General features: G+C 39.9%; 3 protein-coding genes and 1 long non-coding RNA gene across 6 annotated transcripts in view; 1 reads left to right on the top strand and 3 right to left on the bottom strand.

Annotated features, from left to right (window-relative positions):
* LOC109996081 (cytochrome P450 2J2) overlaps positions 1-703 on the bottom strand; it is a 4,142-nt gene extending 3,439 nt beyond the window's left edge. The window contains exons 1-2 of the mRNA XM_020650023.3: positions 443-703; positions 175-337 (exon numbers count right to left, since the gene is read on the bottom strand). Of these exons, the coding sequence (XP_020505679.2) occupies positions 175-337; positions 443-649 (370 nt within the window). The 5' untranslated portion in view covers positions 650-703. The remainder of the gene's footprint in view (positions 1-174; positions 338-442) is intronic.
* Positions 1-12,513, top strand: part of LOC136179411 (uncharacterized) — a 22,247-nt gene extending 9,734 nt beyond the window's left edge. Inside the window, exons 2-5 of the long non-coding RNA XR_010666544.1 lie at positions 11,336-11,437; positions 11,525-11,630; positions 11,791-11,907; positions 12,303-12,513. This is a non-coding gene — a long non-coding RNA (uncharacterized lncRNA). The remainder of the gene's footprint in view (positions 1-11,335; positions 11,438-11,524; positions 11,631-11,790; positions 11,908-12,302) is intronic.
* On the bottom strand, positions 1,455-11,328 carry LOC136179410 (copia protein). Its single transcript, XM_065955966.1, has 2 exons — positions 4,675-11,328; positions 1,455-3,427 (listed from the first exon to the last, which is right to left on the bottom strand). The coding sequence occupies exons 1-2, from the start codon at positions 5,944-5,946 to the stop codon at positions 3,398-3,400; spliced, it is 1,302 nt and encodes a 433-aa protein (XP_065812038.1). The 5' UTR covers positions 5,947-11,328; the 3' UTR covers positions 1,455-3,397.
* Positions 12,470-24,817, bottom strand: LOC109996107 (cytochrome P450 2J2). 3 transcript variants are annotated; one of them, XM_029280425.2, is made up of 11 exons: positions 24,678-24,817; positions 24,251-24,334; positions 21,350-21,462; positions 21,066-21,228; positions 20,574-20,723; positions 20,322-20,482; positions 19,875-20,051; positions 19,586-19,727; positions 19,144-19,331; positions 17,493-17,634; positions 12,470-13,130 (listed from the first exon to the last, which is right to left on the bottom strand). In XM_029280425.2, exons 3-11 carry the CDS (start codon positions 21,356-21,358, stop codon positions 12,943-12,945), a joined length of 1,320 nt encoding a protein of 439 aa, XP_029136258.2. In that variant the 5' UTR covers positions 21,359-21,462; positions 24,251-24,334; positions 24,678-24,817; the 3' UTR covers positions 12,470-12,942. The 3 variants fall into 3 exon arrangements, with proteins under 3 accessions (XP_029136258.2, XP_029136257.2, XP_020505721.2); XM_029280424.2 differs by lacking the exons at positions 24,251-24,334; positions 24,678-24,817 and adding an exon at positions 22,983-23,202; XM_020650065.3 differs by lacking the exons at positions 24,251-24,334; positions 24,678-24,817 and having other exon boundaries at positions 21,350-21,693.

The raw sequence follows: 24,817 nt of genomic DNA, 5'->3' as shown, positions 1-24,817 counted from the left end.
CTGATGGGAAATACTTTGTCACAAGTATGTTTTCAGATCAACTTGTTCACTGACTAAAGATTACACAGGAGCCAAATTAAAAGTGAGTTGAGTTCTGTGTGTAAACACACATTTGCATATGTTTTTAGTTGTGTTTAGTGCGTGTGTGTGTGTGTGTGCGTTACATGCTCTTACCCAGTTTTTCACTCATGTCCTGTAAGATAGGGAGGGGTGGGCGGTCAGCCACACTGTCTCCCTGATTTACAAGAGCTTCTTTCAGAACCTCATACCCATTTAAGACCACAACCCACTCCTGGCCCATCCGCAGGCTGTACACATCTCCATATTTCCCTGCTAGCTGTGAGTGGATTCAAAGAAAAACAAAGTTATAACAACAGATTAAAGGATGATAAGTCCTTTCAGTTGACCTCTTGTTTTTCTTAATTGTTTTTTGTTGAGCTACCTGTGTCATACTCTCATGACACCTTTTGTGGTCGACAGAGAACATGTTGCCCACTATAGGAAATGCTTGAGGTCCTGGAGGATAGCTGGCTGGCCGACGGTTCTTAATATAGTCAGCAGTGAGAATGAAAACTGCTGTGAAGAGCAAAACGCTTTTCACATCCCAGTCGACAAAGCATCCAATTACAGAAAAGATAGAATCCATCATCCAAGAAAGGGCTCAACTCAGTCCAACATAAACCTGTGCTGTCCTTGCTTCCTCTGTGATTGTTTTCTTTGCCTGGAGTCACCCCTATTTATTTATCCTGTGAAGGAGAAGCATTATGTAATTGATTCTTGGCCAAGGACCAGCTGTACTGGTTGGATCAGACTCTGACCTCTTCATTCATGGATAAGGGCTATAACAACATGTTAATCAGTGACCATAGAACAATTATTGAAATATGGTGGAAAGTTAATTTATATTTGTCAGTGAAGAGAAGTCAAAGTGTACTTTTATCCAAAGTAAGACCAATAGAGAGCTAGATTGATAATACCTTTTTCTTAAATATCTGTAGCCTACCTTTTCAACTTTTTTTTTTTTACTTCTGCTGTACCGTGTTCGTTGCACTTTGTTCTGATGGTGTCGTCTTTGCAAATATTTAAATCTGTGATTTTCAAATTCCCTTCTTTGAATGGGAATGGTCTTTAAATGGGTGTTTTATTTAAAAAAGCCAAAATAGGCTATGTTGCCTGGACACTTTTGAAACCTTTAAACCATTTTATACGGACTTTGTGTTTAAGCTTTGTTCATCTTGCACTTAACAGCTCAATTTGTTCTGTAGCCTAATTGGACCAAATCACTGCATTAGACCTCATAATGTTTGAACAGCTCTAAAACCCTACCATTGCTTTCAAGCCAGTCTCGCCGTCTGCGTAAGGGCTATTCAATTCATCCAACAGATGGTAGTGTAAGGACATAATATTATGGACATTATTGTTAAGATGTGGAAGATGTCAGACCTGCTTGTTGGGTTGACTGCTTCAACTGGTGGGTCGGCTGCTTCGTCAGCCATGTTACCAAGAATCACACTTTAGTGTCACGTCACCTTTTATTCATTCCTTCTTCACAGCTAACTGGAATAGCATTTTTATCAGCAGCCATGGAACACAACAACCAATCTCCCGCTCTCTCTTCTTAATGTAACGTAGGTCACAAAAAAAAACATAACGCATCACAACAGGAAGTCACGTCATGAATAACAAAATAAGATCTCAACATGTACACTGTTCTTCAAGTGCATACAAAATAAACGTTGTATAAAACATATACATATGAACACTGTAAGTCAAACTATACATTACATCATGTATATTTATGTGAATGAGAACATAAAACTCAACACCCTCTTGTTCTCATCATCTTAACCCAAATACCATGGTCTCTCATGGCTTTAGTTTCCAAAGAACCATTTCTTGAACTTAATTATTGTTGCTTTTGTAACAGGTTTTGTTAGAATGTCTGCAGTCATGTTTTTTCCGATGGACAGTAAATAATATCTATTTTCTTCTCGCTGAGTGCTTCTCGAATAAAATGATATTTTACATCAATGTGTTTAGACCTCTTTCTGTTTACGGGGTTCTTGCTCAGTGCAATGGCTCCCTGATTATCACCATGAATTTTAGTACAGGTGTACACTTTATTGTCCATGCCATTTAACAGTTGTGTTAGGTACATGCTTTCCTGGGTAGTGGCTGTAAGTCCAATGTATTCAGCTTCACAAGTTGACAGAGCCACTGTGGGCTGTTTCCTTGATTTCCATGAAATCGCTGGTCCTTGTTTTGTTAGGCTAAAACAATAGCCTGTAGTGCTACGTCTGTCTTCCACAGATGAAGCCCAATCTGAGTCACTGAGTGCAATCAGGTTCAGATTTTCCTCGCTTTTCTTAAAGCATAGTTCATAGTCATTTGTGCCTTTGAGATACCTTAACACATGCTTAGCAGCCACCAAATTTTCTGCTTTTGGATTTGCCAGTGTTTGAGATAGTTTACTAACTATCCAACTAATATCTGGTCTGGTGCAAGTCATGGCATAAATCAAACTGCCCACAATCTCACGATACTCTTTGGGATTAACTGTCTCATTTTTGACATCTTCCAGTGTTTTTGTTCACTTGGTGTATACCTTGGTTTACAGTCTGACATTCCAAATCTTTTTAGCATCTTTTCGATGTAATTTTTCTGGTTCATTTTGATTTCTCCTTTCTTTTGCTCAAACTGTATGCCAAGGAAATATGATATTTCCCCCAAGTCTTTCATGTTGAATTTTGACTTCATAGTATCTTTGAATCTGTTCAACAGATCATTATCACTGGCTGCAATGATCAAATCATCCACCCATATGATGACAAGAATGGTACCTTTTTCTGTCTGTTGTTTGTAAACACAGTGATCATTTGGATTTCTTACAAAGCTATTTTGCTCTAAATAATCATTGAGTAGTTTGTACCAATTTCTCCCAGATTGTTTCAGGCCATAAAGAGATTTCTTTAGTTTGTATACTAATTTTTCTTCAGTATCTGATGTTACTCTGAAACCTTCTGGTTGTTCCAAGAAGATTTCTTCCTGTATTGGGGCATGCAAATATGCCGTCTTAACATTCATCTGATGTATGATGAGGTCATTTTGAACTGCTATCTGCATCAGCGCTCGAACTGATGTAATGTTTGCTGTTGGCGCAAAAGTTTCATGATAGTCTATTCCTTCTGTCTGACTGTATCCTTTCGCTACATATCTAGCTTTAAAGATTTTTCCATTCTCTGCATGTTCTTTGAGGGCATATACCCATTTTCCTCCTACTGTATTTCTACCTTTAGGTAATGATGTCAGTTCAAATGTGTCGTTTTCTTTAAGTGAGTTGATCTCTTCTGTCATGGCGTGTTTCCATCGAAGCGCCTCTGGTGACTTCAGGGCTTCACTATAAGTTTGTGGAACTCCACTTACTGCCCTGTAACAATAATCAACATTGATGTGGGTTAGATCATCATCTTTACAGTTTGAAGTGTAATCTTCCAAGTATTTTGGAGCTTTCCTTTCTCTCCTTGGATAGCCTTTGTTTTGGCTTTGTTTTTCGTCCTCATCTGTATTCTCTTTAAGTTCTGATACTTCTGTATCATCTGTTTCTGCATGCTCCTTATTTTCATGTAATACCTGATTTTCTGTGCTATCTTCATCCTGGGGCACATCAACATTGTTTTCACTGTCAGACTTTCTGTATTCATATGTCTGTATTTCTGAGTCACATTCGTTTGTTTGTGTCTGTTGTTCAACACTGTTCTTTTTGATAAATTTCACCAGTCTGTGTTTTTGTACCTTTTCCGTTTCTGGGTTGTAAACCAGGTAAGCTGGACTATTCTTACTGTATCCCACAAATACTCCCTTCTCACATCTGGGGTCCAGCTTCTTCTGGTTATGTCTCTATGCGTAACAGTCTGATCCAAATATCCACATTTTTGATAGATTTGACTTTCTTTTTGTTAGCATGTAGTATGGGGTACTTTTTGTTCTGTCATAGTAACATCTGTTGCGGATATGAGCTGCATGTTGGACAGCATAAGGCCACAATATCTTAGGTAATCCCTTTTCCAGTAATAAACACCTTCCCATTTCAAAAAGGGTCCTCCACTGTCTTTCAGCTGTCCCATTTTGATGTGGGGAATATGGTGATGACGTCTCATGTCTAATACTCTTTTCTCTTAATAGGGACTGAAAAGCCCCGCTCATAATCTCTGTACCGTTGTCGGATCTGATACATTTTACACTACCGTATGGTGCACAGTCTGCCAGAAACTTTTCTGTTGCTAATGTTGTGTCGCTCTTGTTTTTGAGGAAATACACAGACACTGCCCCTGAAAAATCGTCTGTGAATGAAATGGCGTATTTGTGGCCTTCTCGACTAATCGGCTCAATAGGACCTGCTAAGTCTGTGTGTACCAGTTCTAGAGGTGCATTAGCTTTGGCATCGGTTTTCCTATTTCTGCTGTTAGTGAATTTTCCTTCTGTGCAGACAATACAGTCTATTTTAGCACTACCTGTGACTTTCATACCATCTACCACGTTTGGTAATTTTAGCACATCATCTACATTACAGTGACCCAAAATATCATGCCATGTTTTGACATCACAAGTTAAGTTCACACCGTCACTGAATATCATAGTATTAACTGTGTCATTACATTGTGTGTGATTATTTACCGTTTTCAGATAATACAGTCTCTCGTATTCTTCAATGCAGAAGACGATTCCATCTTTGGTTGTGAGTTCATTTTGTCCCCTTTTAAAGACCACTTTGGCACCATCGCTTGTGGCTGCTTTTACAGAGAATATATCCTGAGGATACGTTGGTATGAACAAGGCCTCCTTCAGAATGACAGGGACGAGTCTTCCATTTGAATCCTGCAGATACACCTCCGCGTCACCACGTTTCAATGCTACGTTGTTTGCCCTGGATCCATCAGCTAGCTCCATGTAGTGCTTCTTTGGGTTAAACGACTCATCAAATGTTGTGAATTTGTCTTTCTCTGTTATGATGTGTGATGTGGCTCCACAATCAACCATCAGTCCTTTTTCTTTAATGTCATTTGGTAGAAAGTTGTGACTTACTTTGAATACAAAAGTTTGTTCCTCCTCATGCTTTACTTGTCTTTCAGCAGTTTGTTTTGCATCATCTTTGAAGTTGGTCTTTCTTCTGCATGTTTCGTTGCTGTGTGTTGAGCTTCTGTGGAAGCTACACCATTTTGGTGCTCCTTTTTGACGACAATCTCTAGCAACATGCCCACATTGTCCACATCTGTAGCATGTTACAGAAGATACATCCACTTTCATAACGTTGTCCGACTTTGGTTTGTTGTCGAATTTTTCTGTCTCTTCATAACTCTGTAGGTTGCTTTTGAACTGTGTAAATGATAGTTCTTCACTGGTTTGAGTTGTATGTATTGCAAAAGGCTTGTATGTTTCTGGAAGTCCTTTCAGAATCATGGCTATTATCAGTCCGTCGCTTATTGTTTCCTTTGCATTTCTCAGAAAAGTCACTGCTTTTTCAGCTCGAATAATGTACTCAGTCACTGTTTCTTCAGACTTCTTTTTCAAAGAAGTTAGTTCTGTGTACAGGGCAATAATTCGGGGCTGACCCTTGCTGGCGTAATGTTCCCGTAGTATTTGCAGAGCTTTTCTGCCGTCATCTGCGGCCTCTCTCATTACCAGCGACAGACTTTTGTCGTCGAGCAACTGAATAAGCTCTGCATAGCATTCTGCGTTCTTTTCTGGGTCTGGTTCATCGATAGATAATATAACGTTTTTCAATCCTGTTATTCTCATCTGCCCGAGAAATTTGACTTCCCAAAGTTCATAGTTGTTTTCATCACCGTCTAACACCAACCTTCGCCATCTTCCTCCCGTGTCGCGTCTGGGCCCATAACCTGTTGGGTTGACTGCTTCAACTGGTGGGTCGGCTGCTTCGTCAGCCATGTTACCAAGAATCACACTTTAGTGTCACGTCACCTTTTATTCATTCCTTCTTCACAGCTAACTGGAATAGCATTTTTATCAGCAGCCATGGAACACAACAACCAATCTCCCGCTCTCTCTTCTTAATGTAACGTAGGTCACAAAAAAAATATAACGCATCACAACAGGAAGTCACGTCATGAATAACAAAATAAGATCTCAACATGTACACTGTTCTTCAAGTGCATACAAAATAAACGTTGTATAAAACATATACATATGAACACTGCAAGTCAAACTATACATTACATCATGTATATTTATGTGAATGAGAACATAAAACTCAACACTGCTGCTTTTATCTCTTCTTTGCCTAAATGAAGACATAAAAAACAATTGATTTACTGTTCACTTAAATATATTAGAAAAGCAGACATGAATCACATTGCAGACTATCAGTTTCTAACAAAATACAACATATCTTACCACCTGTAGCCTACGGTCTGTGGTGCTAACCTAGATTAAATATAGAACGATTTCGGCAAAAACAGAGGACCCAGCAGCCCACGTATTTTCAGTAATGATCAAAATAGCGGGATTTTTAAAAACACTGTGTTTAAATATTAGACTTTGAGTACGGCGGTTTGTTGTACTTACACAGTTCTTCATCGTAGACCGGCAGAGCGCTTTCGGCGTAGCTGGGCTGCATAAGTCATCAGGGCAGTACGCTAAGTGGGCGGGGCGTGTTACCAGGGCTCCTGCCCCCGGACCCTACTGTGCAGACTCTGGCTCCAAATGACGTCAAAATCGCAAGATGGAAGCGCCCCTAAGCGGCATATTTTGGCTTCAAGAACGTTGAGTGGGAACAGCTACAGTGCGCGCCCACTGCTCCAAACTAGTTGTTGCCCTGATTTTGATTCAGTTTTGGCGTTGTAGTTGATTATTCTTTTAATAACTACAAAACAACCTCTGAAAGGGATAGAGAGCTCATACAGTCGGTCGAGAGGGAGAGTGTGTGCCATTACGCACAGAGGATGAGAGACACTTTGTGTACAGAGCTGGAGAGATTATTTGAAACAGAAAATTCAATCGATCTTTTTTAATGTAATTAAGTTAAGCAGAGAAGAGAGTGATCTATAATCTATCAATAAACCGGTGTTAGGACATGTCTGTGTGAATTTCACGGCGTGCAGATGCTGAGTGTCTCTCACGGTCAGAGATAGTGGGCATGGTGTCACGTGTGAGACTTGGCAGCTTGGGTTATAAAGCTGCTGTGTCATGCTCGCTGAAAGTTCAGTGTGCGCTGAAAAAAAACACTCCGATCGCCACCTGTATCACAGTGTGAACTAAAGTCTGCCCTTGTGTTAAAGATTCACCCCGCCACCCATCGTACTGGGCGTTCTGCCCGCTCGCCTCATAGACTGTAAATATTACGCTCGCCTGCCTGGGAGCTAGTGATGTGTCGGTCATGAACGATTCGTTCAAAACCAACGAATCATCTGGGTGAACGAACTGAACTGAATCACTTACTGAAAAGAGTCGTTCATTTCTCAACTTCAGTTGCGCTCTCCTCTCTCCCATCTCGTATCTCTCTCTCTAGACCGTAAGAGTCGCTCAACGCCCTCCCTCCCTCTCTCTTTCATGTCAGTGATACGTACTGACCAAGGGGCAACCTCCGGTCTCGAAAAATGAAGCCTATGCGGAAGTACAAAAAACTGCAGTTCCTCGAGGTTCCGCTTGAGGCTGGCTGCAGAAGCGCCGGAAGTGCCATAAGCCCACAGCTTTTTTACCACAGGAATCAACATGTTTACAGCCTGGTTCAAAAAACGAGATATATCTGATAAGTTGACGGCCCCTTCTCCTCACACTGTGGGGGGGGTGAATTTTTTTATAACTCATCGGATTTTATTCTATTAAGGAAAAAGGCTATGCCCATATTAGGGTTGTGGCAGATTTGATTGACAGCTCTGCGCGCTGCATCTGTCTGTCAGGTCAGCAGGTCAGGAGGCTAACAGCTTGATCCGTCTGATTTCTCCTCTTTCTTACTTCGTTTGGAGAGTTTGTTTAACACATATCTGACAACATACATGGCTTGCTGTGCGGTTTACAGACCATCCAACAAGTTGATGCCACAGTTTTTTTCGGTAAGTGATATAGTAGTGTTATATTTACTGCTTACTCATGTGCCGGTATTTATATTTACGGACCTAGCTTGTTTAGCGTTAGCTTGTAAACCAGTCGGCTAACTGTGTAGCTCATTATTTACATTATTTACGGTTATCATTTTGCAATGACTCTGTTCCATCCCATTTTAAGAAATGAACTGAATTAGTATTTATCAAAAGAATAAAAAGTTGTGTAAAAGTAGACTTCCTTCCCTAAGCTATTGAGTTGAGCATTAATGCACATTTTAGTCTTGTCATTTCATCAGTTTTGATTTGATGAAGAATAAGAGTTATTCACAATAAGGCGTGTAGCTGACCAGCTTGACAGGCAGGCACGGTGTAACGGTTTGTCAAGAGGCTTAAAACCCGTCTCAGCTCTCAGCCTGTGGGTGTCATCACTCAGGCCATCCGGGGGAGACCTCCCTCACAGCGAGCTGTTGAAGAGAAGCAACTGAAGTCCACCCCAGAAGAACCAACAAATGCAGATGTTGTTGAGGCTCAAGTTTCTTCCTCTGTCTCTGCACCTCGATGGACAAGTCCCCAATAATCCACACTGTGTCTATAAGAGAAATACAAAGGTGTTCAATTAATGACTCAGACAACACAAAATGTACAGTTAACTACATGTGACAGCTCAGGGTGTTTTTTTGTTATGAGCCACATCTGCAGGAATAATATTGAACAACGTAGCTGCAACTCATAATAATAGATGCCAGTCTTAAACACTATTTTTTCTAATACTTAAAGTTTTTGGTGTGAAGCTGACACTGTCCACAGACTCCATGACTTCACGGGGTTCAATAGAAAACAAATATCTTATAATAAATACTAAATCATTATTTTTCAATTGTCATGTTTACCCACATCGCTGTTGACATCAGTAAATATAAGACACAGACATTCCTCTTTTTGTCAGAACAGTAACATGAACTGTATGCTTTGTAATATTGATTTCTTCTGGATGTCTCATTTATTTACAGTTTATGGATAAAACTTTGTTAATGTATTGCTCTGCTGACACTGACAAAGTCTAACTGCTCTGACAAATCACTAATAACCATAGTTGTATATTTAACAAAGTGTAGTTTTAAGACTTTAATTAAATATTTGGGTTGAATATAATTAGTTTTAACTGTGTTGTAGAAAAGTTAAATGTTAACTTACTGTTTATAGAGTTTTCTCCGGACGAGCAGGAATAGGGGATGATAGCAGTCAATAGCTGTCAATTGGACCGCTAACGTCGAGCTGAATGGGCGGAGTTAAGTCCCGCCGGTCCCGCCTTACTGCTGTTGCTAGGTTGATCCGAAGTTAGGTTGAGACCGCAAATCCAATATGGATGCGGCCGTCGATTGGACTCATTTTCTGCCTATGTCACAGACGGGTCAGGGTTCGTCCAGTAATATTTACAGTCTATGGTACTGACTGAACCAACAGGAGGAGTCGGTCGGGAGCTCTGTGTCGCTAAAGCCCGCCCCTTCTTCTCCCTCTCATGTCTCCAAAATTGAGGAAGTAGAAAATATATTATTTAACATTTAGGTGTCGCGAAAATGTATGTGCTTTTTATAGCTGCTGTTAGTTTACAAACGGCTTTTATATCCAACTTAATTTCAATCAGCTGACTGTTTTAACATCTACTAACAATCGTGTTTCAGTCAGTACATTGTGTGTGTGTGTGTGACTGAGGCTGGTGACTCGCAGTCTCGCTCGTTCACAATCACTGAACGAACTGAACGAGAGCTCCAACGTGAATCACTGAGTGAACTGAGAGGAAGAGCGGAGCTCTCGTTCAGTTCGTTCAGTGAACGAACTGAACGAGAGCTCCGCCTCCAAGTCACTCTCTTCCTCTCAGTCAGACAGTCAGTGAGTGATTTGTGTATTGAACGTACTGAACAGAACGGTGAGGGGAAAATAAATGTGATTGTTTTAGCAGCTTTCAGTTTGCAAACTGTAACTTTATCCAACTAAATTCTCAGCTCATTAGTTTATTATTCACCACCGGCTGTTCTCAGTACGATCGCGAGCAGAACTAAACGTTCGGCCGTGTTTCAGCTTATTAAATTCTGATTCACAGGCAGAGCTACTGAGAAGTACTGAACGATTCGGTGAACGAATCTTTTGAACGAATCACTTTACTGAACTGATTCTACTGATTCAGTACACTGAAAAGAACTGCTTTTCACATCACTACTGGGAGCTGGAGTCTGACGTCACTTTCCTGCGCCGTCCACTTCATTTTCGAGTTGGTTTGAATTATGATCACTTTTTAGCACGGCAAGTTTGAAAACGAAAAGCCAAAGACCTTTTCTTTTTCATGTGAATGATGTCATACAATATGCATACATAAATAGTAAAAGTATAATGCAAACTGGATGACTGAATATTTATTTAAAATATAGGCAAAATAAAGCACCTATATTCTGAAAATTAAAATGTATTTCTTTTACTGTATTTTCATTTTAAAATTAGCTTTTTCATTTGAATTATGATACAGATTTAGCGGGGCATTTTTTGAAAATGATAAAGCAAATGTCATTTTCTTCCTCATTTTAATTTAGTCAAAGAATGTGCATTTTTGAAGTTGAAAACTAAAATTCAAATTAGATAAATTAACCATTTTATTTTTGAGTCAAATAATATACCCGTATTCTGAAAATTAAAAAGCATTTCTGTTACTGCATTTGAATTTTCAAATTAGCTTTATCATTTGAATTCTGATCACTAATCGCTTCCATACTCTATAACCCTAAAGCTGAAACAGTCTCAGTGGAGGGAATTCCTGCCCAGTTAATCTGTAAACATTTATCGTTCCTCAAATTTAATCTGCTGGAGATTATCAGATTGGAATTAATGTATGAAGATTTTAAATAATCTTTCATCAAAGAGAATTGTTGAACTCTTGCTCAACAGGCTGTTTACTATACAAACCAAGCACAGTCCAGCTGCAGTCCAGATTAAATACTGATGACCCAGTTTAAATGTGTGTTTTTCATTCCAGTTTCAAGCGTTCAGGCGGGCAATAACCCCTGGAGAGACTCTATGTCTATGAGGATTGTGTGTCAATGAATATGTCCTCTTTCTCTACCATTCTTGTAAATATGACATCAAAGGATAGGATAATATGCCCCTAAAAAGGCCTGTTACACTTTCATTCTGAAAAAAAAAAAAAAGATGGATTCAATTGATCAGTTAAAAGGGGGCCTTCAGCTGCCAGGGGTCAAAATTTTATTTTTTTATGTCTCCAACAGAGCCTGTTGTGTGTCACAAACCTTGTAAGAACGGTGGAGTTTGTGTGGGCCTCAACAGGTGCCAATGTGCCAAAGGATTTACTGGAGACTTATGTGAAACAGGTTAGTATTTGTGTTTGTGTGGGTGTGAGTATTTGAGACCTTTATTAGCCTTTACATTAAGAGTCATGCTGTGTGCTACGTCTACAGCTGTGACCACCCCCTGTATACCACCCTGCCAACATGGGGCTACCTGCAGTCCTCACAACACCTGTTCCTGTCCTGAGGGCACAGCAGGCCTGCGCTGTGAGAAACTGTGAGTATGAACACTCAAAAGACTTAAACGCTGAGAATCAATAAGAATCGATCAGCAGGTTTTCCACTATCTGCCTTGATTACCCACATATACACATGTGTAATGTCTTCAGAACACTGTAGCTTTTCTTCATGGATTTGAGTGTTTGTGTCTTTCCTAGGACATGCCCTGTGGTCACCACTGTGGTCAGCATGGCTCGGGCAGTGAGAAAGGCCTTTAGGGAAAGTTATGTTGACCGGTGTGGACCCCTTGGAGTTCAGTTTTGCACTAAATACAAGTAACATGTTTCCTTATTTCGTCCCCTTAATCTGGATTATACTTAATTATGTTTGTTTCATCTTTTTGAAGAAACAGATTGGTGTTGACTTATTGCAGAGCTGTTTCCTACAAAGTTCAATGGACTTCCGAGGACTTGCTGAGATACCTTCCTACATCTCACTTTCTTCTTCACATGAATTTACTGAAATATAAGGCATATTGACATGAATAAAATATACTATGAAAGTATTTGTAAAAAGTAGTTCAAGCTCAATTTGAAACCCTATGTACAAAGCAAATATAAGGTGTTCAATATGAGAATCATGATATATAAATGAGATAGATCCCAAGAGGTGAAACTGAAGAGTTACATCTGAGTATAATCATTTATGACAATGCTTTGTCTGCTTCCAGAATAAACCAGGCACGTGTGTACCTGCAAGCCTACAGAGTGGGCTACAAAATCCAGTGTCCACAGAGGAAGGGCAGGTGAAGCATTTGCATCTCACCCTGAGGAAACAACCAACAGACAACATTTGGGGAAACATAATAAGGCATGGCACAAGAAATTGAATGAGATGTTCAAAGCAGTCAAGACCTTTAATAAAGCCTCTATTTGCCTCAAGCTTGTTTATATGCTCTGTGACGTATTCTGAAAACAATCTTTGAACCAATTTTCTACACTATAAATTGTTGTTAGCATTGTGATATAAATAGTCCTTAAAATAAATTATGTGTGGTTTCATTATTTGCCATATTTTTATAAGGTAGGCCTAGCTAAAACCTATTAAATGTGACTATACATAATGGTGTCATATTGTGATGTGTGATTTTGTAAATGACAGGAAATACCTTTTTTTTTTTGTTTGCTCAAGCATTGTGCAAATTGTGTAAATGTGAGATTAATGTATGGCCTAAGACAAAGTCCCTTAAACTAGAGGATCACAACTACTGCCAAAAGCTCAAATGAAAGGTTACAACGTAGGCCAAAATCAATTGTGGAAAGAAATTAACTCAATCACAGTTATAAGTCTTAAAGAGTATAATTTGTCAATTAAAGCTTTTCTAAGCGTGAGGTTGCACAGATTTCATACTGGCATGGTGCCAGAGTGATCCCAAAGACAAAGTCCAACACAGGCTTTACCCCAGCAGGCATTGAGAAGGTGAAGTGCTGCATAAAAGAGGTGAAAGAAAGGAAAAGTTCCATCTTTGCCAGGTTCTCACCAAGACACAGCCGCTTACCTGAAACAGGAAAACATGTTATTTTCACAAGGTCTTACTTACTTTTTAACTTTTAACAGAAAGGTCAGATTTTCCCCCGAAAGCACTTGTAAGAACTGCTTTACAGTCTGCTGATGCCTGGGTTGCTGACAAGCCTGTCTCTGCTTAGCCAAAACAAATAATCTCAAGATGTTTTGAGCCTTCAATAGGAAATTATTAATGTGTTAAAACTTTCATCTGATAATAATTATTATAATAGTGCTCACTTCTTGATCAACAAAATGTATTCAAGCCTGGCCAATACTTGAATACATATAATATATAAGAGTTTTCTTTATATTGTGAGTGGAGAGCAACTATATAAGACCTATGGCCTGTGGTCCTGCAGAAAAACACTGAAGTTCTGGCAGATTATAAAGCGGGAATGATTATGTCTACTAGCATAAAGGCAAGGCAAGGCAAGTTTATTTATATAGCACATTTCAGCAACAAGGCAATTCAAAGTTTGAATGGGGTGTGTATGTGATTTCCTGGGCTTCTGCAGCCAGCCTGAAGTGGACACTCAATGAACTGCGTGTCAGAACAAGCTCTGATCTAAAAACTAGGAAGGTCTTGTCAGCTAGGTGGGTGAATCGAAACTTGCTTTGAGTAGATATTGATAGTGGGTCGTTGTCAGGCTTTGTTTGGACTGAGCACTTGAGTTTCATTCTCTGAGCATCAACAGGAGAGGCAGTTGACGCGTGTCACACCCTCTGTTGATTGCAAGCTGAAAATCTGGGGCGTCTGACGCTTCAGCGTGGCCACAGAGCCTGAGCATCCACGACTACTGCTTTGCTTATTTTCTCTGGTCATCTGCTAAACGCAACATGTGCTACAAAGAAATCTCTGTCATTCATGGGAACAGGAAAAGACACATCTGTCATAGACAATGAAATCTCTGCTTAAGAAAGCCTCTTCTACCCACCCTTCATTTACTTTTGGTCTCTGGGACTATCAGTCTGCTGTGAATAAAACTGAATTCATCCAAGCACTTGCAAAAATGTCAGACATTCAGGAACTTGCCCTTACTGAAACCTGGATCTGCCCAGAAAATACAGGCACAGCTGCTCTTTCTGTTGACACAGTGTTCTCACACACACCCCGCTCTGTTGGACGTGGAGATGGTACAGGTATCCTCATTTCTAATACCTGGAAATTCAATAAACTCTTCCCACTGAGCAACAACTCATTTGAATATCACACAATCTTGGTCACTGCTCCTATTAGAATGTACATTGCTATCATTTACCGCCAAAGAGGGTGTAATCTGAATGATTTTGTTGTGGAACTGGACATGCTACTCTCAGAAATCCCTGATGATGGAACACCATGGATTGTAATGGGAGACATGAATATACGCACTGATAAAGCCCAGGCAACAGACTTCCTTGCTCTCCTATCCTCATTTGACCTCACGCAGGTCCCAACTCCTCCTACCCACAAAGCTGGCAACACTCTAGATTTAATTCTGACTCGGAACTGCTTGACAGCAAACCTGACTGTCACCCCTCTGCATCTATCAGACCACTTCTTTATTCAATTCACAATCTCCTTGCCGGAACTCCCTCAGGCACACCCACAAATGGTGTCATACCACCAAAACATGCGCAAAAGGTCTTTACCGCACTCTCTACAGACGAGGCTACAGACACACTCTGCTCCACACTAGCCTCATCTCTGAACAAGCTCTGCCCTCTGGTGTCCAAACCCGCTCGCAAAACCCACCCTAGCCCATGGCTCACGGAAGTCACAAGAGAGCAAAGAGCAGGGCTGAGGTCAGCAGAGAGAAAATGGCAAAAATGTAAACATACATGATCTCAATGACTATAAGCAAAGACTTGAAACGGTGAAAACGGCCAAGACAACATATTATCAGAACAAGATATGCAATGCCACAGATACAAGAAAAATGTTTTCTGCCTTTAACTCACTGCTTCAACCACCTCCTCCTCCACCCTCCGATCTGTTCACACCAGACATGTTTGCCTCGTATTTTACTGAAAAGGTTGCAACCATCAGTAACCATTTTTCTGAGCCTGACCAACTCAGCCCAAAGGCACCAACCAAAAGTGCCTCACTCGACTCATTCTCCTCTCTGACTGAGGATGAAGTCTCTAAGCTTGTGCTAGACTCTCGGCCCACCACCTGTCCTCTGGACCCAAAACCATCAAGCCTCCTGCAGACCATTTCCTCTCCGCTTAATGCTGCACTTAAGCATATCATCAACTCCTCTCTGTCAACGGGTGTGTTCCCCACCGCATTCAAGCAAGCTTGGGTCATCCCTCTGCTCAAAAAACCCACACTAAACCCAGCCCATGTTGAAAACTACAGACCGGTTTCGCTTCTGCCCTTTCTGTCAAACATACTTGAGCGCACAGTCTTTAAGCATGTCTCTGAGTTCCTGTCCAGAAACGATCTGTTTGACCCAAATCAGTCAGGCTTTAAGCGGGGCCACTCTACTGAAACTGCACTACTGTCAGTAACAGAATTGCTACAAGTTGCCAGAGCTGCGGGTCAGTACTAAATTCTATTACTGCTAGATCTGTCTGCTGCCTTTGACACAGTCAACCCTCAAATCCTTCTATCCACGCTCTCTGAACTTGGCATCTCAGGATCTGCCCTCTGCTGGTTTGTGTCCTACCTCTCTGGGCGATCCTTTAGAGTGTTGTGGAAGGGAGAAGTGTCCAAAGCGCACAGCTTATCCGCAGGGGTACCTCAAGGGTCAGTGCTTGGTCCCCTTCTCTTCTCCATATACACAAGCTCACTTGGTTCAATAATCCGCTCTCATGGCTTCTCATACCACTGCTATGCTGACGATACCCAGCTCTTCCTGTCATTCCCGCCAGACGATGTTGCAGTCTCTGCAAGAATCTCATCATGCCTTGCTGATATCTCTAAATGGATGAATGAACGCCACCTTCAACTCAATCTTTCAAAGACTGAGCTCCTTGTCATCCCAGCCAGTCCCTCTATGCAACCACAGATCAATATCCAGCTTGGAACAACCAAACTCATGCCCACAAAGTATGCCCGGAACCTGGGTGTCATGATTGATGACCAGCTAACTTTTAAGGTTCAAGTAGCCTCGATTGCCCAGTCATGTTGATTTGCCCTGTACAACATCAGGAAGATCAGACCTTACCTGTCAGAACATGCTACACAGCTCCTGGTACAGGCTCTTGTGATATCACGCATCGACTATTGCAACTCTCCACTGGCAGGTCTTCCTACATGCACTATCAAACCTCTGCAAATGATACAAAATGCAGCAACACGACTGGTCTTCAACCTTCCTAAAAGAACACATGTCACTCCGCTGTTCATCTCCTTACACTGGCTCCCAGTTACTGCTCGCATCAAATTTAAAACTCTGCTGCTCGCTTACAAAACAGTGACAAAAACAGCTCCTCCTTACTTTAACTCTCTCATCCAGGTCTAACTTGAGATTTGAAAGACTTGTATTTGTATTTAATTGATTTGATTATTTTAGGCCTCTTGGTGTCAATGACAGAATAAGGTTACTGGCTGATAGCGTCTGTACACAATTTGACAATCACCGCAACATCAATTAGTTCTAAATGCTGCAGAGTGTGAAGTGTCAAAGGACATGCTGGGATATCTCATGACGGGCGCCAGGCTGACGGTGTACATTCTTTAATATGTTAATCATGACAGGGTTCCAAAAAATATGAGTTCACCAAACCCAATCACTCTTTTTCCGTGATCCGCTCCTCGGACATGACAACAACATAACTCATACAAACACAGCCTAGTACTCCAGGTTTCTGTCCTAACGGTGTGTTCCCACTACACATTTTCAATTTGCTGTAAGAAATAGCAGGACAAATGTTAAGTGTACGCTGTGTTCGCAACAATAAACGACCCAAATCATCAGGACCCAAGCAGGGTCCCTGAACTTTGCCTTGTTCAAGCGTCTGGGTTGGCCCCAAAGTTAGCCAGAAGTAGGGAGGTTCGACCCTTTTATTTTAAGAGGTTGATTTCCAGTGTTTAGTTGTTTCCAAGTTTTAGGATGCAATGGTTTTGCATCAACTGCATCCATTATGTTGTATTTTGTCAACCTGTCTATTCACGGTTGCTGTTGTAACTGTAATTGGAGATAGTAATGACGCGAGATTGCTCATTCCTCAGCAATTCAGCTCCGGAAAATTATATTCTATTCACCCACATCATGAAAAACAAGCATGATGACGTAACTGAAGAATAATTGCTAGCTTAAGGGTCATTCTGCAATAACTGAGGAAGGCTATATTTTGCCTTTTTAATATCCTGTAATTACAGGTAAATAAAGACACAAATAAGACAAGGCATTGTGGCGCTCCTCACCTGCAGAGAAAGGGATGAAAGCAGCTTGTTTCACAAACTTGCCCTCCTCGTTCAGAAAGTGTCCTGGGTTGAAGGTAAAGGGCGTCTTCCACTTAGTCTGGTCATAAAGCACCGAGGTCAAATTGGGAATGACTGTAACTCCCTGTTAATTAGAATATTACAATAATATTATAAATGTAGGGTAGCTTTGAAGGTCGAAACACACACGCTAAAAACATTTTGTCAGAACACAACAGTCACAATCAAATAAGTCATTCCCTACCTTAAACGTTATCTGACCATAAAAAGATGTGTTTTTTGAAACGTCTTTGTGTTTTGTCAAGTGTTGTACTGTGATATGTTATCGTAACCTGTAAAATTTTGTTGCATTTTGTAGTGGGGAAAATGGGGAAAGAATTCATTTGAGGCCAAAAAAAAAAAATTATATAATGTGTAAAATGTATTACCTATAACTATGGTACTTTGTACTTCATTTGTTGAAAATCAAACTGCAGGATTAAGAAGAGCCAATGAGAAGTATCCTAAAGAGTGCATGCAGGGAGTCTAATTCAGGTTAGGGCTGCCCGATATAGGTAAAAACTGACATTGCAATATTTCTTTCCCTGTGATATATATTGCAATATTTGTAAAGTTTACTGCTTCACTCTGTTCAGCTGAATTCTCCATGACTCTCCCTGAAATGATGATTACAGACTCTCACCTGTCTGCATCTGTCTCTCGCTGCCTCTGGAAACGCTATTTGTGTTTGCAAAGAGTTTAATCATGTTGATGATCTGCTGTTAATTATTGATATTGATCTATAATGTTTCCTTCAAGTGATTCTTCTCACATCATGTCAGACTTTTAATAACATGCTCATGCACTGAGGTTCCATCATTTAAGTTTCCCTTCGCGACCAAATAATATTATGGGGATATTTATTAAATATGTTAACGTGCTGCATTGTAAAGAAATGTAATGTAACGCTCTCTCTGGCGCATGCGCACATCGCGATGACGATGCAGAAACAATGTATTGTGCAGCCCTAATTCAGGTCATGCAGTCTGATCAATCATAGAAGGCAGCACTATGGGTTTGAACTATATGAAGGTAGTCTAAAATGATCAGGGCAAACTACAGTATAGTAAATTCAAACATCTTCGAAGTGGAGACAGCTGCACAGCCTTGTTATGAAGTGCACAAGTTGCAAAGATGTCTGTGTGTGTGTGTGTGTGTGTGTGTGTGTGTGTGTGTGTGTGTGTGTTTGACTTTGTGTAACATGCATGATGCAAAAGTGAGCTTCAATCATATCGTAAATCAAAAGACAAGCATGACACTCTGTGGTTTCTTTGATTCTTTGTTCACAACCCATAAATGAGCAGGGATCCTGAGTGAGAGAATTCAGTTTGATGTTTACTCTAGTAAGCATGATATAAACCATTTTTTGTATCAGACTCTGATCATCTCCTGTAAAGTTCCCTTGTCCCTCTTGAGGTGTTTTTAGATGTTTGAATATGGACACTGTTGCTGTGCTTTACGTTAGCTTTTGTGTTCACTAAATGTGGTTGGTTTCTTGAATTTGTTCCATTATGACCTTCAGGGCCAACCTATATTTTCAAGATGGTTTGGCCATGGAAGTGTGTGTGACATTTCACATTTTCTGAGAAATTACCTTCGGGATTGTGTAGCCTCCCAGCTGGATATCCTTGTTGGCCATATGAGGGACACTGAGAGGAACTATGTTGCTCATTCTCTGGATTTCGTGGAGGACAGCATCTGTAAAGGGCATGCTTACACGATCTTCCATTGATGGCTGTCTGGACTGTCCAATCACTCTGTCTATCTCAGCCTGGACTTTTGCTTTGAGGAAGGGAAACAGATACATTAGTGAATAGATAGATATGTTTCTGTTTATTTAAAATCATTCAACCAGCCAAAAGAGGGCATGTCCTTTACATATGTGAAGGACTCTGGTGTTAGCTCAGGATTTCCTTTGTATAAAATGAAATGATATCATGTCTCAAAGTGATGATCTTTGCATTTTTTTTTAAATACATGTTTATGACCTTATTGGACATTTTTGAGCCTGGTCAGTGCCTGGTCAGTGCTCTTACCCTGGATCTCTGGGTACTTGGCCATGTAGAGGAAAGCCCAGCGCAGGGTGGTGGATGTGGTCTCAGAGCCGGCCACAAAAAGATCCAAGACGCACTCAATCAGGTTTTCCTCATCAAAAGTGTTGTCAGCTCTTCCCATATTCTAAAAATAAAAAACAAAATATGGGTTTTTTAAGATCAATAACTCAAGACCTCTGCACACAGCATTACTAAGCATATAAACTCAACAAGAACATCCAGTGTCCAACAGCACAGTGTCACAAATAAAGCATCATCCAGTGCCAGTTACCGTCTGTATCTCATTCAGGTAGCAGTCGATGTAGTCTCTTTGATCTGAGGAATCCCAGTTTTGTTTGTGCTTCTCAAGCTCTTCTCTTATGAAAACCTTGATATCGTTGCAAATGAGCAGAAATGTCTGATGAGGTCCTGGCAAATGTCTCATCAGCCGAGGGAATGAGTTGTAAAACTGCAGAGTAGAGCAGATTGTAATGATAACATATGGAGGAAGAACTTCAACATAAGACTTTCTTTTTGTAATAGTCAATGCTTGAGATTGGATTCCAGTAAACTTTCAAGTATTTTAAACATATTAGATCTTCAGTTGTATCATTGTTTTTAAACGCAACAATCATATTAACCCATCTGCATTGATGATACAGTTTCGCACTAAAAATATACATTTCATACCAATGGTACACAACTTAAATACTGTACCACAAGCTTGAAATTGTCATACCTGTGCCCAAATTGTTACTTGACATTGAAGTACTTCTTCAAAGTACATAATCAGTTTCCTGAACTTCTCATCGGTGTACTCAAAGCGATGCCCGAAAACCAGGGAGCAGATGATGTTGGAGATAGCGTTGCTGAGGATGAGGTGTGGATTGAAACGCTTACCTCCACAGAAACACAGAAAATCAAATAATAATTGGTATATGCAGTTTTCTCTTACTGAATTTGTTGTCTGTATAATGTATTCAATATTCACCTTTATACCCATTTAATTCTTTTAAACAATAGTTTAATTCATCCAAAACAACAGGTTCAAGGGACTTCTTGCCAATTCCAAAATTTCTGAGGGTTGAAAGTGCGAAACGCCTCTGCTGCTTCCACAAGTGCCCACTACTTAAAATGACACCTGATGAGAAATCCATGAATGTGAAGTGGGAAAAACATAGAAATTGGCAGAATGTTAAACACATTTTTTCATATAATTAGTCATTGATCTGCATTTTCTTTTGGTTTAGACCTTGATAAAATGTAATCATCTAAGTCATAGAGGAGACAGCATATTTCATTCAATTTCACAGTCAGGAGAGCTTTTATTAACACAACACAATTACACAGGGGATGGAGTTAAAAGGTTATCTTTACACATCAATTTTTTGTCAATTTATTATTGCAATAGAAAGCTCCAATCAGCAACTTGAGTTATTCAGATATCTATTCAATACTGCCTAATGTTGTTGTGGGTATTCACCTAGTCCTTTGGTCATATCCATATGCAGAGGGAGGGGTGGCCGGTCAGCCACACTGTCTCCTTGATTTACAAGAACTTCTTTCAGAGCCTCAAACCCATTCAAGACAACCAACCACTCCTGCCCCATCCGCAGGCTGTACACTTCTCCATATTTCCCTGCTAGCTGTGAGTAGATTCAAGAGAGGATATGATCTCAATGCTCATTTCACATGGAAAACATAAATAGAAGTGTCAGGTGACTGGTTATGTTTTAAATCATATATTTTTTACACATGCTCATTAACCTGGGTCATACTCTCATGGGTCCTGTTGTGGTCCACCGAGAAAATGTTGCCAATGATAGGTAGAGCCCAAGGTCCTGGAGGGAAGCTGGCCGGCCGGCGGTTCTTAATATAATCTGCAGTGAGGATAAAAATGGCAGTGAAGAGAAGGAAACTTTGGACATCCCAGTTCACATAGGTTCCAATGGCAGATGAAATTGAATCCATACTGCAAACCAAGGCTCAAGTCTGATTTACAAGATTATGCCTTCCTTGCTTCTTCAATGAGTGAAAAGTCTTGTGTTGCCCTTAACCATAAAATGTAACCTTTCCAACTGCTCTGGGGGAGAAACTTTTTTCATTGACTCTTGGCAACACCCCCACCAGATGTTCTAGTTGAGTTGAACTCTGATCTATTTATTCAATGGAAAGGGATACACAACACTGTAAATCAGTAACAGTAAGTCAATCATTCAGGTTCAGGTTCACATTTTATTTCACTAAATATAAAATTTTACTGACAGATCCACGTCATCATAATCATTCAAACCGATGGTTTTATTTAGGCTATAATCGCGCATGTAGTGAGCCGTTTCCGATAAGTAACTTTCATTATGACAATATATAAACATAACATTTAAAAAAACATTTTTTTTTAAAAGTCCGCCTCATACATATTGCATCAGCGCCGTCTCGCCTTCATTATCCCGGACGGACCTCAGAGGACCGGACTTGTACACTAATGTAATCACTGATGTAGAGTTAAACATTAGACTAACACAAATACCATAGAGCCACCAGTTTTCATTAATATCTTTCAATATTGTGCATTTATCATCAAGTGTGGTTTTTAGTTTTAATAAAGATGACCGCGTCAAGACGCACAGAGCGCACGGAGCGCACAGAGACACGGTGTGGCTTCACACATTTCGCCTCCTCCATACTCAGCACATCATCATCAGCTGCACGTATTTATTCTGTAAATAATTCAAGTGTGGATATTAAGTTGGGGCATCTCTGACAGGATCATTAGGCCTATATATCCTCATAACGAGTCACAGAGCAGACGGAGATGCCCACGAAAAAAAGTGGCCAACAATCAAACGTTTTTGTTCGTTGATCAAACCTTTGATTAATAATATTAAACAGTGAGGGAGACTGCTGACTGCTGACTGACGTGACCTCTCTGCCACTATATGAAGAAATCAGTGTGGGTCCCGTAAACATGTAAACATTGCAGATATTCTTGTGCGTAATGATGATGTTTTGGCACATAGGACAGGGTGAATGCAGCAGCAACGTGGTGTCATTCTCTGATTTTTCTTCAGTTTGTGGTCCTCCTGCTGCAGCAAACTACCGATATGTCCATTTTAACCTTCACTTCCAAAATGAGATCACACATTTCGGTGAAATCAAATTAAATATTCTCAAACAGGTTGTTGGTATAAAGTTGTCATTTGTATTGTGCTGCACTTTTTTTTCATTTGGGCCAATGTCAGTGTTGTGTGGAGTTTAAGTGCCAGTTCTAGTGATAGCCCTTCGCAGTCCTACAGCGTGGCTGCCAACAGTCAATAATAAATAATATTATTATGAATATATATATATATATATAACAGAAAAATAACCTACATTAAAACAAATATTAATAAAAACTTACTTAATTTTCTTGACTCTGACCGTCCATGTCCGCTTCAGCTCTGATTCAAGCTCAACAAAGAGGGCTTGAGGGGGCCTGCTTTGTTTTCCCTTAGTGGTTTTAGGGACAGCTGGGATCTGTCCCTTAAGGAGGGGGTTATGTCATGATTCAGTATTATTTAGTTTTGTATTTTCAGTGTTTAGTGTTTCTTTAAGTTCTAGTGTGTTTTGTTCATTCTTGAGTTCTGTGTGTCTTCAGTGTTTCATGTATTTATTTTGTAGTTGTCTTCAGTGTTTCATGTGTCCATTCCTTCCTCTGTGTGTTTCCCTCCATTGTGATTGCCCTCATTGTCGTCACCTGTGTTATTAGTCTCACCTGTGTTTGATTAGGAATAAAATCAATCAAATCAAAATACACCTGCACCTTGATTGTGTCGAGGGACGGGCTGCACTTCTCCATCAGTTTATCCAGACACAGCTGTGAAGAGCAAATCAGTGACTATAACCCTTAAAAGATGTATTTTTTCTATGTCAATTCAAAATATAAATGTTGCTTCGCCTCATGACATCAGTATTTAGAAATTCCTGAAACAACATAAATCTCAAGAAGTGTATTTGTCTAATCTTTCTTGTTTTTATTCCAATGGTTTATTCTGATGATTTATTATTTTATTTTTAATCTCTGTAGCACTTTGAGATTTATTCCAAAAACATAAAGTGCATTACAAATAAAATGTATTATTATTATCATTATTATTCTTATTATTATTATCTCTGGTTAAAAAAAATCTAATTACATGAATTACAAGGCACATTTAATGACAAGTCCCTCCCACCCACCCAGCCAGAATGTGCTCCGGCATTTCTTCATAATGTAACTGACGTACTGTATAGAGAGGGTTTTTACACAGATTTTGAAAATACTCATAAAAGTATAGGACTTCATTGTTCATGGAAAACGGAGAACAATTACTATTAACTGTATGGTTTTTAATTCTGTTGTAATCTTTTGTATTGTTTTTCAGTGTTACCTTTGTTTGGATAGGCCTATTAGTGCGTGTGCTTGGCTGTGAATGCTTTAACCACCTCCAGGGACGGTAGTCTGGCACCCTTATTTTGGGGGTTGTGAGCTGGAAATGTATTAACTTTAAGAATATATTTTCATATGGTAATTTATAGATACATCAAAATGAATTTACTAATAGTCATCAACAAAAATGTTTTTTTTTCTTTAATACAAGAAGAAGTGTTATAAGGAGAAAAAATAATTGAACACTGTAGTAAACTCACCTCTTCGAGTTTCTGCACATCTTGTTTGGTCAGTATCCGGTCCACATTAAAGCCATTTCTAGGGTCCAGCACCACAGCTTTCACCTGACAAAATGCAAACAGGACAAAACAATGTATGTATTAAATACAGTATATAATTAGTATATATGATAAATATAAATAAACAGTTTATAAATGGAGTTTTAATGTCCTCCACACATGCCAGACTGGTTAGTAGAAGGGGAGCTGTAGCCTATATTTAGGTTTAAATAAATATAAAATGACATTTTTAACTATTATTTGAACGGTTTTAACCTGTTAACACATGAAAAAGATTGACGACTGTCTTAACTTAATTCATATCAAGCATTAAACATGTTGAACTAGTGGTAGTTACCAGCTAACTTTAAGCTACAACGTAGTTAGCAGGTTAGTCCTGGTTACTGACCATGAAAGCCACCAGAGTTTCAGACACCGCATGTCCTCTCACCGCACACTCCCGCACTATGTCACCAATAATGTTTTTAATGAGGCTTTCTGCGTGACCTCCAGACATTATGTCGTCAATGTCTGTTGTTAATCACACAG

The sequence above is a fragment of the Labrus bergylta genome, chromosome 6 (assembly GCF_963930695.1).
Source record: "Labrus bergylta chromosome 6, fLabBer1.1, whole genome shotgun sequence".
Taxonomy (NCBI): Eukaryota; Metazoa; Chordata; class Actinopteri; order Labriformes; family Labridae; genus Labrus; species Labrus bergylta.
Note: the sequence above shows the minus strand (reverse complement) of the source record. Positions and strands in the feature narration are given on the sequence as shown.